General features: G+C 38.9%; 1 protein-coding gene across 1 annotated transcript in view; it reads right to left on the minus strand.

The window, feature by feature from the left end:
• Positions 1–17,794, minus strand: part of Cfap47 (cilia and flagella associated protein 47) — a 446,261-nt gene that overhangs the window by 405,828 nt on the left and 22,639 nt on the right. Inside the window, exons 9-10 of the mRNA XM_060374666.1 lie at positions 4,095–4,284; positions 2,752–2,968 (exon numbers count right to left, since the gene is read on the minus strand). Coding sequence (XP_060230649.1) covers positions 2,752–2,968; positions 4,095–4,284 — 407 coding nt within the window. The remainder of the gene's footprint in view (positions 1–2,751; positions 2,969–4,094; positions 4,285–17,794) is intronic.

Below are 17,794 nucleotides of genomic sequence, written 5' to 3' on the forward strand. Positions count from 1 at the left end.
GACAGGGTCTCCACAAGGAGAGCAACAGAACAAGAAAATTTGAACACAGGGAATTTCCCAGAGACTCATACTCCAACCAAGGACTATTCATGGACATAACCTAGAACCCCTGCAAAGATGTAGCCCATGGCAGTTCAGTGTCCAAGTGGGTTACATAGTAATGGGAAGAGGGACTGCCTCTGACATAATCTGATTGGCCTGCCCTTTGATCACCTCCCCCTGACGGGGGAGCAGCCTTACCAGGCCACAGTAGAGGACAATGCAGCCACTTTTGATGTGAACTGATAGACTAAGATCAGAAAGGAGAGGAGAACCTCCCCTATCAGTGGACTTGGGGAGTGGCATGCATGCAGAAAGGGGAAGGAGGGAGGAATAGGGAGGGGAGGAGGGAAGGGCTTATGGGGGGATACAAAATGAACAAAGTGTAATTAATAAAATACAATAAAAAAGTGAAAAAAATAATTAAATAAAAAAGTGTCTGTCTCTTCTAAAAGTTTCCCATTCCTAGTCCAGATCCTTCCTGCTAGTGATCAGCAGGCTCTCTCTTCTAAAAAATATAATTCCAAAGGGTACTTTCCTCTAGGCCACTTTTCAGGAACCACTGGAGGAGACATTTTTTTATTGTTGTTCTAACAATGAGTTCCTTAAACTTTAGAGCTCATGAAATATCCATCAATATTAAGTTTATACAGAGAAAAAATTCATAAGAGAACTTTATTAATTTATATGACATATTCATTCAACTAGCATCATATTCTTCCTTTTTAAGAATAATAAATTTCCATAAAACTAGAGGACAATTACTCATAGCTTCTGACCTTCATCTGTCTCTATCACCCACAAATTTTATCAAACATTGAAGTATTTTCTCAATAATGAATTCATATATGTATATAGGTGAAATTAATCATAAATTAATTTAAGAATCTCCATGTTTCCCATGATTCTTCAGTGTTACATGATGACAAGTTTAAATGTGGTAAAAGTTTTACAGAGTGATATGAATGAAAGAGAAATGTTTAGTTATACAAAGACAGTTCTCTTTATAGCTAAAGTTCTCTACTGGGACTCAACTTTTCAAGGAGAGAAATATATATACCAATTAAATAATTATTAATTTCTAAGTTTATTTTAAATTCAGTTAATTTTTGACCTAATTGAAAGAGATTTATAATCAAATTTTTGAAAAATTAACTAAACCTTTATAACTCTGTATAAGCACATGGGTTTAAGATTCTAAAATTTTCCAAAAGTCATATATTCAGGGTATTGGAAGGATGTTATGAGCCAGAAGAAAACATACAACTAAATTTTCATAATATATATTTTAAATGTCAGAGTAGTTTTTATAGTTTTGTTTACATTGTACTAGTCAAATACAAACAGAAAATAGAGAGATGTGAGTGAAATTTATAAAATTAATATATTAAGAAAGTAAGTAAATATTATAGAACTCTTCCTTTGTAGAGAGTAAAAATGTGGGCTGAAGAATCAAATGGTAAAGTTGGAAAGTCAAACATTAGATGGAGCTCAGGGATTCTTGTAGAATTGTTGCTGAAAGGATACAAGGACCCAGAGGGGACAAGAATTTCACAAGAAGACCAACATAGTCAACTAACCTAGGCTCATGGGCTTACAGAGACTGAAGCACCAACCAATTACCATGTGTGAATTGTACCAAGGCCCCCTACACATATGTAGCTGATGGGCAGTTTGGCCTTCATGTGGGTCCCCTAGCAAGTAGAGTGGAGGCTGTCTCTGACATAAACTCTGTTCCCCATTTGTAGATTGCCTACCCCTAGCTGGCTGCCTTTTCTAGCCTCAGTGGAAGAGGATGCCTTTAGCTCTGATGTAACTGTAAGTGCCAGGGTGTGTTGATATGGAAGAGGTCCCCTTTTCTGATGAGAAGGGTAGGGAGAAAAGAGGGAAGAAAGTAGGAGGGTGGGACTGGGAAGATAGAAAGGAGGGGGCTGTAACCATGATGTAAATTGAACAAATAGTAAAAATAATTTTAAAGTTTTAGTGATTTTTATGATCCCCCTAATGTAAACATATGAGTAGAAAAAGTACAGGACTATTAAGTTTAAGTAGTCTACTATTAACATAAAAGTTGGCAGAATGTAGCCCTCTTTTACTCTTGAATACACTAAAATATTTTCTAGGTTGGAGGTCAGAAAATCATGTATTGATCATTTTTAACTTACCATTGGTAAATTAGTAACTTCTTTGAGGTTATAATGGATTAAAATTGAATTTAAACACTCTTTATCAACTTAAATAGAAAAGCTTTAGGTCAAATGGGGAAGAGTTACTGGACATGTGCCTATGACATAGCATAACAGGATGATGATGAATATTAATTGGTTTCCTACAATTTAATTTGTTTTATTCAGATAAATTCAAACTCACAATCACACTGAATAAACATAACTATTATTCTGGAGTCTAATTCTGATAAGTAATCATTTCTATCATTTATCTGTTGGTATTCATAATATACTTTAAAAGTTATTACGTGTGCCATGTATTTCTTAACAAATGAACAATAAAAGGTATAAAGAGTTAGATAAGGCAAATACTACCTTGCTTAACATCCATTTTACTCCACATACAAAAAGAAGAATATAATTTCATTCTGATTACTGCCAACAGCAGTTTCTTTCTTTCTTTAACACCAGAATCTTGCAGATCTCTACATATTATCCTGGATACTATGGCTTTTAACATAAATTTATTTATATTAAATGTTACCTGAAATGTTCATGGTGATCCCCAGACCTGATACTTGCAGCTCTATCATTAGGAAAGGCAATAAGTGCATCCTTCACTGATTCATCATTTAGGTGATGATTATGAAGGTTCGTCATGGCTGACCGTAGCATTGCTGCTACAGGTGGAAGATCTTCCTTTTTCTCTGAATCTCTGATCACAAATTGTCTCGTGGGATCACTAATCAATGGAGATAAACCTTTAAGAAAATGAAATATTACATCAGTGTTTAGTACTTTGTATTGTACATTTCCAAAACTAAGTAGATATTATTTAATACACTAGATAATGTATGTGGTGGTTTGACTAAGAATAGCTCTCATAGGTTCATAGATTTGAATGCATGGTTATTAGGGTGCAACACTATTTGACAGAGATTAGGAGGCATGACTTTGTTGGAGTAGGTGTAGCCTTTTTGTATTACTCAGGATGGGCTTAGGGGTTTCAAATGCTCCAGTTAGGCCTAGTGTCTCTCTTCCTGCTGTTTGCCAATCCACATGTAGAATTTTCAGCTCCTTCTCCAGCACCATATCTGCCTGCATGCAGCCATGCTTTCAATAATAAAATAATAATAATAATAATAATAATGGACTAAATAGTTAAAACTTTAAGCAAACCACTTAAATGCTTGCTTATATATGAGTTGCTGTGGTCATGGCAATAGACCAAGAGAACACTGTTGGAGACAGTTGATTTCATCAACAGTTGACTTCTCAAACCCATTGTGAAAATGCAAATGACTTATTATAATACATGTGCCTATATAAAACCAACTTAACAAAATTACACTTAAATGTTAATGAGCTATAAATAGAATTATAACCATGGTAAATTGAAGATTTAAGTTGACTTGACCTGTATAAAAGTGAAAGGTTTTTTTTTTCCTTTTAAGTTAAAGACATCTGTATATCATCAAGTTCCTGTGATTCAATTAATAAAATGTTATATATGACTACATAAAACTGCAGCAGCAAGAAAAACTGGATGTAGTTAAAACTAGTTTACACTGAACTTCAGGAAAAAATAGGAAAAAAATAGCATAGCAACCATGAAAATATTTTAGCATCTGTATAAGATGCCTGGAAATTTAAAAAAAAAAATTCTACTGTAAATATGATAGAATAGTAACTCTTTGGTATAGACAGAGACCTAATTAATAATACTAGAATGTTGGCCCATAATATGTATTTGAACAGGCATTCTAGGTCACTTTGATAACTTAAAAAAGGTAGAAAGCCCTGTTTTGGCCCTGTTTGATACATTATACTCTTATATTAACAACAATAATCACATCAGAGCTGTTTAAAACTAATACAATGACATACCAGGATTAAATTTCATTCCAACTTTTTTAGTGTAAGCTTTGCAAGTGCTGTTGAATTCTAAATGTATATAATGAAAAGGTCTCATTGACAAAGACTGTAAGTTTTCATCTGCTACTGGTCCGATAATCTCGATCAGTTGCTTCACTTTAAATAAACCAATTTGATGTGGAACAAATGAACATATCACATTCTAAAAGAAAAAGAAAAATTAATTAATATTCTATTGTTAGAAAAAAAATTTAAAAATTAAAATATAGGTTATCTTAATCTCAGGCAACATGATTTTACCATGGGGATTTACACACAATCTTAGGAAATATCAACAATAAGCCATACGATACTCATTACTGAAACTTTGAGAAAAATGGGACCATAACACAAGAGTATTTAAAAAAATACATGAAAATTTTCCAAATCCAATTTTCCATAAAATAAATGACAAAATATACCAAAATCAATTTTTACTAGTTATTTATAAATTTTCTAAGGTTTACAAAAATTCACTATGTCAGGAATCTTGCTGAATGTCTGAAAGTCTAGATGGCATTTTTCTTGCCATTCTCCTAAACTTAATTATGGTAACTATGACAACAATTAGCACTAATATCCAAAGAAGAGAGAGGTTTGGGATTGAACAACTTCTGAAAGCTCATTTCCAAAGATCATACTATAGGGTCTGCCTGAAAAATTGTAGAAAAACTTATAAGCATACTTTATATGGTGTGATTTAGAGTACCTTCTGGAGTAACAATCCTCTGAGGGAAAGACAGGAAGAGAAAGAGATTGGGAGAGAGAGAAACATGAATAACACAAGAACTTGAAGTCCCTTGTCATTTAGAGTTTAAAGAAGTTATTAAAAAATAAACTCAGTTGTTGGCTCTTTGATCACCTCCACCTGAGGGGGGATCAGCCTTACCAGTCCACAGAGAAAGACAATGAAGCCAGGCCTAATGAGACCTAATAGACTGGGGTCAGATGGAAGGGATGGAGGACCTCCCTTATTGGTGGTCTGGGGGAAGAGCATGGGAGGAGAAGAGGGAGAGTGGGTGGCATCGGGAAGGGGTTGAGGAGGGAGATAAAACTGGGATACAAAGTGAATAGACTGTAATTAATAAAAATAAAATTAAATTAAAAAAGAAAAAAAACTAAATTACTAAGATATTTATATGGTGGTTTCAAAGCTTTGATATAGAAAGAGGAACTTAAACTCAAACAGGTATAAAAAGAAAAAACAAAACCAGAAACACTCGTACAGAAGATTTACTGAAAGTTCCCTGGTAAGAAGCAGCTGCCTACAAATCTCCTGCAAAAGGAGAATGTTCTAACCTCTGTTCTAAGTATTTGTTTCTGTAAACATGATCGGCTGAAGACAGCAATTTCTCATTATAAACACAGTCACATGAAACCTCTATATCTTTTAGTCACATAAAACACTTGGTTAAACTTACCAATAATTGGGGGCTCCAAAATGGTGGCAAACAGTGTCCACCATATCTGAGGGGCAGTAGATCCAAAACTCTGAAACTGGTGAGTGGAGGGGCAGCTGAAGCCATAACATCAACTTTGAGGCTTTCCTGGCTAGAAAGGGCAGCCTGTGAGCTAGGACAGATTGATCCAGGCCACCTGTGGACAACTCCAAGGTCTGAGAGTGACTAACTTTTGACCCCCTGAACTTTCCCTTGCCCCAGTGAGAGTGTCTTAGGCTGCTGTCCTAAGTACTGGCCTCCCTGCTCTAGTGGCCAAAGAGCAGACACCACTGAAGGATCTCCTTCACTTGCCTCTGCATGCCCAAATATGAGAGTGAGAACCAAGAGCCCCCTTCCCCTCCTGGTGCTTTCCACATATGCCTGCAAGTGAGTGCAACTTTGAGTGACTACATACAGAGACCAAGATCAGGGGTCCCTCTACACTAACAGCCAGACACTGGATCCCTCCCACCCACACCCTCAAAGTGGGCAACATAGGGATCCCTGGGACAGCATACTCAACATGGAAGTCTTTGTTTGGTGGGTCTCCTCCCAGTGGAGTCCAGGTAAACAATTCCTGGAGCCGAGATGGTGCAGACCAGACAGATCTAAGTGCCTGGAGCACAATACCGCAACAAGCTTGTGGGCCACTGAGATAATCAGGGCATCCACACAGGAGCACCGAGCCCAAGAAAAGCACCAGCAGCCCTACCTGCCCTTACACTCAACCCTTCCCAGCATTTATATGCCCTTGCAACAGGTCCTTCAAGACACAGTTCCATACATATACCCATGCTGGCACACACACACACCTGAACCTTCTTTTCTTAGCTACTTCGGAAACACTAGAATACATCCTCAATCCTGTGGACCTCTCTTGTCTTCCTGAAGAATACTCTAGATTCCAGAGACAGATGGATCCAGTCTGCAGTTCAGGCTCCAGAAACAGTGAAGGCTACAGATAAGCAGATATCTATAGGCCTGTTTTATAACAAGTCCAAAAAAAATCAGGACATCATGGCTTCACCAACAAACCCAAAAATCAATGGATATTTTAATTCATCCAAAACACAAGAAAATGACCTCAAATCTATGCTTATCCAGTTATTAGAGGCACATAAAGAAGAAATAAACAAAGCTCTCAAACAAATACAAGCAAATACATCCAAATAAAGAGAGGCACATGTAGAGGAACATAAAGAGGATACGAACAAAAATAGATTCCATCATGGACAGAAACAAATTCAAATACAAACATCCTACTGCAAAGAAGAAACACACAATTGCAACAAAGATAAACTCAACTTCATAGGAAATGGCTGGAAAAAAACATTTTCAAGCAAACAGACACAGAAAACAAGCTGGAATAGCCATCATAATATATAATAAAATAGACTTTCTTGGCCCTTCTGTCTTTGATATACAGAAGGGTTTCTATTTTTTTTTTTTTTTTAGTTAATTTTGTATCTTCCCACTTTGGTGAAGGTGTTTATCAAATGAAGGGGCTTTTTGTTTGAATTTTTTGGGACACTCAAGTATACTATCATATTGTCAGCAAATAGTGATACTTTGACTTCTTCTTTTCCAATGTGTATTCCCTTGATCTCCTTAAGTTGTCTTATTGCTTTAGCCAGGAATTGAAGGACTAATGTAGAGGAGATATGGAGAGAGGTGACAGCCTTGCCTTGTCCCTGATTTCAGTGGGATTGATTTAAGTTTCTCTACGTTTAGTTTGATGTTGGCAATATGCTTGCTGTGTATTGCCTTTCCTATGTTTAGGTATGTGGCAGCCAGAGTGGATTCGTATTAGCCAAAATGGAGTGCATATTTAGTGCTGAGCTTGAGTAGTGGTCTCTGGTAAATAAAATTTTGCCTTCTGACTTTGGCAGTCAGCCTCTGAAAGACTGACCTTGGCAAGCTTTGCATTAGGGAGCTCTATTCTTGGGAACAAGATAGATGAGCTCTGTGCTGTTCCTGGGAACAAGATTAAGCAGGCTTCGCTCTACCCTGGGAACTAGATAGCTGGTCCCGTGCAACCTTGAGCTATCCTGGAGCCAGATAGCTGGTTCTATGCAACCTTGAGTGAATCCTCGGAGAAGCTGCCAGCTGACGCATATGATGTTACAATAAAGAAAGTTCCTTGTTTTCTCCTGCTTTTATATAGTTGGCTCTCTCTTCAATAAATCCACACCTTGATCAATGACTTGGTGTCCTTCTTCATGTTGCCTTGTTCTCTCTATCTCCCAGCCCTCTCTCAGGCAGTGTCCAAGTGTGGCTGCAGGCAGCCACAAGGTATGTGCCCTGAACCCTGATATTTCCAAAAGTTTATACATGAATGGGTGTTTGGATTTTGTCAAATGCTTTTTCAGGATCTAAGAATATGATCATGTGATTTTTCTCCTTCAGTTTGTTTAAATGGTGAATTACATCGATGGATTTCTGTATAATAAACCACCCCTGCATGACTGGGATGAAGCCTACTTGGTCATGGTAGATGATATTTTTTCTGTGTTCTTGGATTATGCTTGCATCAATTAAGAACAAGGAAATCGATTATTTGAGGGAGGGGCAAGATGGTGGCGCCAGGAGGACTCTCATTCTGAGCAGCAGCACAGCAGGATCAGCACAGTGACCAGCAATCAGAACTCTCAGCCATAAAACACAGTCATTGTGTTTCCCAGGTGAGAGGATACCCCACGGTGGGGGATTCAATCAGCTTTTAACTCACCCGACTAAACCGCGGAAGAGATCCCGGTTCTGCCAGATGCTTGGCTGCCAGCCGCCAGCCCCAGCCCCAGCCCAGAGCCACAAGCCAGTGTCTCTGGTCACGGTCCCAGACTGAACCGTGGGCACCACACTATCAGAGACTGGAATTTTCAATGGAGAGATAACCCCAGGGTACAGGAAACGACTGGGACCAGCCTTAGGTCACCCAGACATCCCCTGGAAAAGACTCGGGCGGGTTCCACGGGCACCCCAGGAGCCAGCCCGGAGCCAGAGCCGGGGACCCAGGTTCCGGAGATAGAAACGGCAGGTCTGATCTCAGAGCACTCAGCTCACCCCCAACCTGAAAAGGTCCCCGGAAAATTACCCAGCTTAGGGAGGCACTCAGGCTCCCAAAAGCCGCAAAGGCAGACACAGGCAGTTTCTGCGCACCAGACAGCTGGCAGAGACTGAGCCGCCATCACACAGCTGTGCTCCAAGCACAGGCAGTTTCTGCGGCCAGCCAGCTGGCAGACACTGAGCAGTGTGCACCAGGGCAAAAAAAGACACTGGGAGTCTGTGTCTCCAGAGAATCCACGGGGAAGGAAGGAAACTGTACTGAACTAAATCACCCAATCCTTCTCTAGAAAAAGTCTAGCAGTCTAGTGGGGCCGAGGCGCCAGCACTCAGCTGTGCTCCAGACACAGGCACAAACAGTTGAGGCGCGCCTGATGTCCAACTGGGGCACAGCAGCTGATCATTAAATTTGCAACAAGAAACCCAGAAACAGGGCAGCTGCCCTCAGGACTTCCCTGGGTGAGAGGAGAACCCTCTCAACTAACAAAGACCGCAGTTACCACTCAGATCTATATCCCTGAGGTGAGCAACTCCTGAAAAAACACCAGCCATCCAGGGACTATACCCAAAAACCTGAGAAGACATCCTTCAGGAAAAATCAGCTTTCTGCAAAGGGGATTCTCTCCACCACAGGATCCCCAGGAACCACCAGAAAATAACCCCAAACACCTAAGATAACACAATGGGTAGAGGCCACCGTAAAAGCTCAAGCAACAAGAGACAGAGCAATATGGCATCTCCAGAACCCAGTTACCCAGGGGCAAGTAGCCCTGGAAACCCCACCATAACTGAAATCCAAGAAGATGACCTAACAAGTACGCTCATGAAGATGATAACAGAGGAAACAAATAAGATTCGTAAAGACATAGAGGAAGATAAACTCAAACAGAATATTGCCATCCCTAAAGAAATAGAGGAAGCTGCAGCCAAACAGTTTATGGCCTTTAGAAAGGAAATGCTTAAAACACTGAATGAAATGATAGAAACAGAGTTGAAGGAACTAAAAGAAAAACAGGAAAGTACAATCAGACAGGTGAAGGAAGTAAACAAAACAACTCAAGACCTGAGGATAGAATTGGAAAAATTAAAGAAAACACAAATGGAAGAAATAATGGAAAGGAAGAATCTAGGGAAGAAAACAGGAACTACAGAGGTAAGGATAACCAACAGACTTCAAGAGATGGAAGAAAGAATCTCAGGTGTAGAAGATACAATGGAAGAAATCGATGTATCTGTCAAAGAAAATGTTAAATCCGAAAAATTCCTGACACAGACCGTCCAAGAAATGCAAGACAATATGAAAAGACAAAACCTAAGAATAATAGGTATAGAGGAAAAAGAAGACTCCCTTCTCCAAGGCCCAGAAAATATTTTCAACAAAATCATTGAAGAAAATTTCCCCAAGCTAAAGGAGAGGCCAATTAGAATACATGAGGCCTACAGAACACCCAACAAATTTGACCAGAAAAGAAAATCCTCCCGCCACATAATAATCAAAACAGTAAGTATACAGAACAAAGAAAAAATACTAAAAGCTGCAAGGGAAAAAGGCCAAGTAACATATAATGGCAAACCCATTAGAATCACACCTGACTTTTGAACAGAGACTATGAAAGCCAGAAGGGCCTGGACGGATATCATGCAGACCCTAAGAGAACACAGATGTCAGCCCAGGCTACTATACCCCGCAAAACTCTCAATCCTCATAGATGGAGAAAACAAGATATTCAATGACAAAAACAAATTTCAACAATACCTACAAACAAATCCAGCATTACAGAAGACACTGGAAGGGAAAATACAACCCAAGAAAGCTAGCTACATTCAAGAAAACACAGGAAATAAATAACCTCACTTCAGTAAAACAAAAAGCAAACAAGCACACAACATGATGACCACAGCCAACATCAAAATCAAGATATCTAACAGCCACTGGTCATTAATCTCTCTCAACATCAATGGACTCAACTCTCCAATAAAAAGACACAGAGTAACAGAATGGATACGTAAAAACAAAACCCAGCAATCTGTTGCATACAAGAAACACACCTAAGACACAAAGATAGACATTACCTGAGGGTAAAGGGTTGGAAGACGACTTTCCAAGCAAACGGACCCAAGAAGCAAGCAGGAGTAGCCATTTTAATATCTGATAAAATAGACTTTCAACCAAAATTAATCAAAAGAGATGGGGAAGGACACTTCATACTCATCAAGGGAAAATTCCACCAGGAAGACATCACAATCCTGAACATCTATGCCCCAAATACAAGGGCACCCGCATTTGTGAAAGAAACATTGATAAAATTTAAAGCACATATAGATCCCTACACATTAATAGTGGGAGACTTCAACACCCCACTCTCAACAAAGGACAGGTCAACTAAACAGAAATTAAACAAAGAAACAATGTCTCTGACAGAGGTCATGAATCAAATGGACCTAACAGATATTTACAGAACTTTACACCCAAACACAAAAGAATTTACCTTCTTCTCAGCACCTCATGGAACCTTCTCCAAAATAGACCACATAGTGGGTCACAAAGCAAGCCTCAACAGATACAAGAAGATTGAAATAATCCCATGTATCTTGTCTGATCACCATGGAATAAAGCTGGACCTCAACAATAACAGAAATAGCAAAAAGCCTACACACACATGGAAACTGAACAACTTGTTACTAAATGACAGCTGGGTCAGGGAAGAAATAAAGAAAGAAATTAAAGTCTTTCTAGAAATCAATGAAAATGAAGACACAACATACCCGAACTTGTGGGACACAATGAAAGCAGTGCTAAGAGGAAAGTTCATAGCACTAAGTGCCTTCAAGAAGAAATTCTAGACGGCTCATTCAAGCACCTTAATGACTCACTTAAAAACCCTAGAAAAAGAAGAAGCAGACACACCAAGAAGGAGTAGACGGCTGGAAATAATCAAACTCAGGGCTGAAATCAATCAATTGGAAACAAATAAAACAATTCAAAGAATCAATGAAACCAAGAGCTGGTTCTTTTAGAAAATCAACAAGATCGACAAACCCTTAGCCAGGCTAACTAAAATGCAGAGAGACACCACCCAAATCAACAAAATCAGATGAAAAGGGGGATATAACTACAGACACTGAGGAAATCCAAACAATCATTAGGACTTACTTCAAAAGTCTATATGCCACAAAATTTGAAAATCTAAATGAAATGGACAATTTTCTTGATCGATTTGAATTACCAAAGCTGAATCAGGACCAGGTAAATCAACTAAATAGTCCTATATCCGCCAAAGAAATAGAAGCGGTCACCAAAAGTCTCCCATTCAAAAAAAAGCCCAGGATCAGATGGCTTCAGCGCAGAATTCTACCAGACTTTCAAAAAAGAGCTAACACCAATTCTCTTCAAATTATTCCACAAAATAGAAACAGAAGGAATATTACCAAATTCATTCTATGAAGCCACAGTCACATTGGTACCTAAAGCTCACAAAGACTCAACAAAGAAAGAGAATTTCCGGCCAATCTCCCTTATGAACATTGATGCAAAAATACTTAATAAAATACTTGCAAACCGAATCCAAGAACACATCAAAGATATTATCCACTATGACCAAGTAGGCTTCATCCCAGGTATGCAGGGGTGGTTCAATATACGGAAATCCATCAATGTGATCCACCATATTAACAAACTGAAAGAAAAAAACCACATGATAATCTCCCTAGATGCTGAAAAAGCCTTTGACAAAATCCAACATCCATTCATGTTCAAAGTATTGGAGAGATCAGGGATACACGGCACATATCTAAACATAGTAAAGGCTATATAGAGCAAGCCTATAGCCAACATCCAACTGAATGGAGAGAAACTTAAAGCAATCCCACTGAAATCAGGGACAAGACAAGGCTGCCCACTCTCTCCATATCTCTTCAACATAGTGCTGGAAGTCCTTGCTAGAGCAATAAGACAGTTGAAGGAGATCAAGGGGATACAAATTGGAAAGGAAGAAGTCAAATTATCACTATTTGCAGATGATATGATAGTATACGTGAGTGACCCCCAAAACTCTACCAGGGAACTCCTACAGCTGATGAACACCTTCAGCAAAGTGGCCGGATACAAAATTAACTTAAAAAAATCAGTAGCCCTCCTGTATACAAAAGACAAAAGGGCCGAGAAAGAAATTAGGGAAACAACACCCTTCACAATAGCCACAAATGACATAAGGTACCTCGGAGTAACCCTAACCAAGGAAGTCAAAGACTTGTATGAAAAAAATTTCAAATCTCTGAAGAAAGAATTAGAAGAAGATATGAGAAGATGGAAAGATCTCCCATGCTCATGGCTTGGCAAGATTACCATGGTAAAAATGGCCATCTTACCAAAAGCAATCTACAGATTCAATGCAATTCCCATCAAATTACCAACACAATTCTTTACAGACCTGGAAAGAAAAATTCTCCTGGAATAACAGGAAACCCAGAATTGCTAAAACAATCCTCTACAATAAAAGATCTTCCGGAGGTATCTCCATCCCTGATCTTAAGTTGTACTATAAAGCAACAGTTTTAAAAACTGCATGGTACTGGCATAGAAACAGATTGGTGGATCAATGGAACCGAACAGAGGACCCAGAAATAAACCCACACACTTATGGACACCTGATCTTTGACAAAGATGCCAAAACCATACAATGGAAAAAAAGATAGCATCTTCAACAAATGGTGCTGGTCTAACTGGATGTCTACATGTAGAAAAATGAAAATAGATCCATACTTGTCACCCTGCACAAAACTGAAGTCCAAGTGGATCAAAGACCTCAACATAAAACCAGACACATTAAATCGGCTTGAAAAAAAAGTGGGAAATACCCTAGAACTCATTGGTACAGGGGAAAACTTCCTGAACAGAACACCAACAGCACAGGCTCTAAGAGCAACAGTCAATAAATGGGACCTCATGAAACTGAAAAGCTTCTGCAAAGCAAAGGACACCGTCATCAAAACAAAGCGACCACCTACAGACTGGGAAAGAATCTTCACCAACCCTTTATCTGACAAAGGACTCATATCCAGTATATATAAAGAACTAAAGAAGCTGAAAAGCAGCAAACCAAGTAATCCACTTAAAAAATGGGGAACAGAGCTAAACATAGAATTCTATGTAGAGGAATACCGAATGGCAGAGAAGCACTTAAAGAAATGCTCAACCTCACTAGCCATTAGGGAAATGCAAATCAAAACAACCCTGAGATTTCACCTTACACCTATGAGAATGACCAAGATCAAAAACTCAAGTGACAACACATGCTGGAGAGGTTGTGGAGAAAGGGGAACCCTTCTGCACTGCTGGTGGGAATGTAAACTTGTACAACCACTTTAGAAATCAATCTGGCGCTTTCTCAGACAACTAGGAATAGCGCTTCCTCAAGATCTAGCCATACCACTACTGGGCATATATCCAAAAGAGGCTCAAGTACACAAAAAGGACATTTGCTCAACCATGTTTGTAGCAGCTTTATTTGTAATAGCCAGAAGCTGGAAACAACCCAGATGCCCCTCAACTGAAGAATGGATGCAGAAAGTGTGGTACATCTACACAATGGAATATTACTCAGCAATGAAAAATAAGGAAATCATGAAATTTGCAGGTAAATGTTGGGATCTGGAAAGGATCATCCTGAGTGAGTTGTCCCAGAAGCAAAAAGACACACATGGTATATACTCATATAGACATGCAACATAGGACAAACCCACTAAAACCTGCGCATCTAAAGAAACTAAGCAAGAGAGAGGACCCTAACTAAAATGTCCAATCCCCATCCGGAAAGGCAAAGAGGATGGACATCAGAAGAAGAAGAAAACAGGAAACAACCTAGGAACCTACCACAGAGGGCCTCTGAAAGCCTCTGCCCTTCAGACTATCAAAGCAGATGCTGAGCCTGATGGGCAACTGTTGGGCAGAGTGAATGGAATTTTAGGTAAGAACTGGGAAATAGTAAGAGCTGGAGAGGACAGGGTCTCCACAAGGAGAGCAACAGAACAAGAAAATTTGAACACAGGGAACTTCCCAGAGACTCATACTCCAACCAAGGACTATTCATAGAGATAACCCAGAACCCCTGCACAGATGTAGCCCAGGGCAGTTCAGAGTCCAATTGGGTTACATAGTAATGGGAAGAGGGACTGCCTCTGACATAATCTGATTGGCCTGCTCTTTGATCACCTCCCTCTGGGGGGGAGCAGCCTTACCAGGCCATAGTAGAGGACAATGCAGCCACTTTTGATGTGAACTGACAGACTAAGATCAGAAAGGAGAGGAGAACCTCCCCTATTAGTGGACTTGGGGAGTGGCATGCAAGCAGAGGGAGGAGGGAGGGTGGGATTGGGAGGGGAGGAGGGAGGAGCTTATGGGGGGAATGAATAAAGTGTAATTGATGGAAAAAAATAAAAAATATATAAAAAAAAACAAAAAACAAAAAAAGAACAAGGAAATCATGAAATTTGCAGGCAAATGGTGAAATATAGAAAAGATCATCCTGAGTGAGATATCTATCCCAGAAGCAAAAAGATACATATGGTACATACTCACTTATAAGTGGATATTAGGCATATAATATAGAATAAATATGGTAAAATCTGTACACCTAAAGAAGCTAAGCAAAAGGAGGACCCTGGGTAAGATGATCAATCCTCACTCAGAAAGAAAAACAGATGGACATTGGAAGAAGGAGAAAACAAGAAACAGGACAGGAACCTACCACAGAGGGCCTCTGAAAGACTCTACTCAGCAGTGTATTAAAGCAAATGCTGAGACTCTTAAACAAACATTGGGCAGAGTGCAGGAAATCTTATGACAGAAAGGGGAGATAGTACGATCTGGAGAAGACAGGAGCTCCACAAGGACAGCAACAGAACCAAAACTTCTGGGCACAGGGGTCTTTTGTGAGACTGATATTCCAACCAAGGACCATTCATGGATATAACCTAGAACCTTGGGCAGATGTAGCATATGGCAGCTCAGTATCCAAGTGAGCATCCTAGTAAGGGGAACAGGGGTTGTCTCTGACATGAACTCAGTGGCTGGGTCTTTGGTCACTTCCCCCTGAGTAGAAAGTAGTCAAGCTAGGCCACAGAGGAGGACAATGCAGCCAGTCCTGATGAGACCTGATAGGCTAGGGTCAGATGGAAGGGGAGGAGGACCTCCCCTATAAGTGGACTTGGAGAGAAGCATGGGAGAAGATGAGGAAAGAAGGGTAGGACTGAGAGGAAATAGGGAAGGGGTTACAGCTGGGATACAAAAGAAATAAACTGTAATTAATAAAAAAGTAAAAATATAATTAAAAATAAACTTTCAACCAAAATTAATCAAAAGAGATGAGGAGGGACACTTCATTCATCAAAGGTAAAATCCACGAGGAGGACACCACAGTCTTGAACATCTATACTCCAAATACAGGAGCACCTGCATTCATAAATGAAACACTGTGAAAGCTTAAATTACACATCAATTCCAACACTTAAATAGTGGGAGACTTCAACACTGCATACTAAACAATGGACAGATCATCTAGAGAGAAGCTAAATAGGGAAATAATGACACTTACATAGTCATCAAATGGACCTAATTTTTCAGCCAAACTCAATTCTTCTCAGCACCTCATGGAAGATTATCCAAAACTGACCACATAGTCAGGCACAAAGCAAGCCTTATAGATACAAGAATATTGAAATAATCCCTTGTATCCTCTCAGACTACCATGGTTTAAAACTAGACCTAATCAAGAACATAAATAAGCGTACACACATATGGAATTTAAACAACTCTAGTCAATGACAACTGGGTCAAGGAAGAAATTAAAAAAAAAAGAGAGAGAGACTCCCGAAAATTCAATGAACATGTAGGCACAACGTAGTCAAACTTATGGGACACAGTGAAAGTAGTACTAACAGGAAATTTCATAGCACTAAGTGCCTTCAGAAGAAGTTTGAGATATCTCATACAAACACCTTAATAGCACACCTGAAAGAACTAGAAAAATTAAAAAAAAAATACACAAACACACACCCACCCACCCAAGGGAAGTAGATAGCTGGAAATAATCAAACTCAGAGTTGAAATAAATAAAACAGAATAAAATAAATAGAAACATAGGGCCATAGGGTCAGAAGAGAAAGTTGGTGGGAAACAGAGGAGATGGAGGGAGATAGAGCCGGGATACAAAGTGAATAAATTGCAATAAACAATAAACAAACAAACAACAAATAAATAAATAAATAAATAAATAAATAAATAGAAACAGATAAAACTATTCAAAGTGTCAATGAAACCAAGAGCTAGTTCTTTGAGAAAATCAACAAGCTAGAAAAAAACTCTTAGCCAAACTAACAAGAGGCAGAAGGATACTATCCAAATTAACAAAATCAGAAACGAAAAGGGGGACATAATGACAGACAATGAGGAAATCCAAAGAATCATTAGGTCATACTACAAAAACTTATACGCCAGAAAAACTGAAAATCTAAATGAAATGAACAATTTTCTTGAAAGATTCTATTTACCAAAATTAAATCAAATAGATTAAATAGCCCTATATATTTCAAGCAAATAGAAGCAATCATCAATAAAATCCCAGGCCAGATGGTTTCAACCCAGAATTCTACCAGACCTTCAAAGAAGACCTAACTCCAATACTCTTCTAGCTATTCCACAAAATAGAAACAGAAGGAACATTACCAAACTCATTCTATGAGGCCACATTCACCTTGATACATAAATCACGCTAAGTTCCAACAACAACAACAAAAACAAACAAACAAAAAAAAAACAGAACTTCAGAGCTATCTTTCTTATGAACATTGATGCAAAAATACTCAAGAAAATACTTGCAAACCGAATACAAGAACACATCAAAGATATCATCCACTGTGACCAAGTAGGCTTCATCCCAGGCATGCAGGGGTAGTTCAGTATTTGGAAATTGAACAATGTAATCCACCATATAGACAAACTGAAGGAGAAAATCCACATGATCATCTCCTTATATGCCAAAAAATCATTTGACAAAATCTAACACTCATTTCAAGTCTTGGAGAGATCAGGAATACAAGGCACATGCCTTAAAATTGTAAAAGCAATATACAACAAGCCTATAGTCAACATCAAACTAAACGAAGAGAAACTTAAAT

Source organism: Meriones unguiculatus, chromosome X, assembly GCF_030254825.1.
Source record: "Meriones unguiculatus strain TT.TT164.6M chromosome X, Bangor_MerUng_6.1, whole genome shotgun sequence".
NCBI lineage: Eukaryota > Metazoa > Chordata > Mammalia > Rodentia > Muridae > Meriones > Meriones unguiculatus.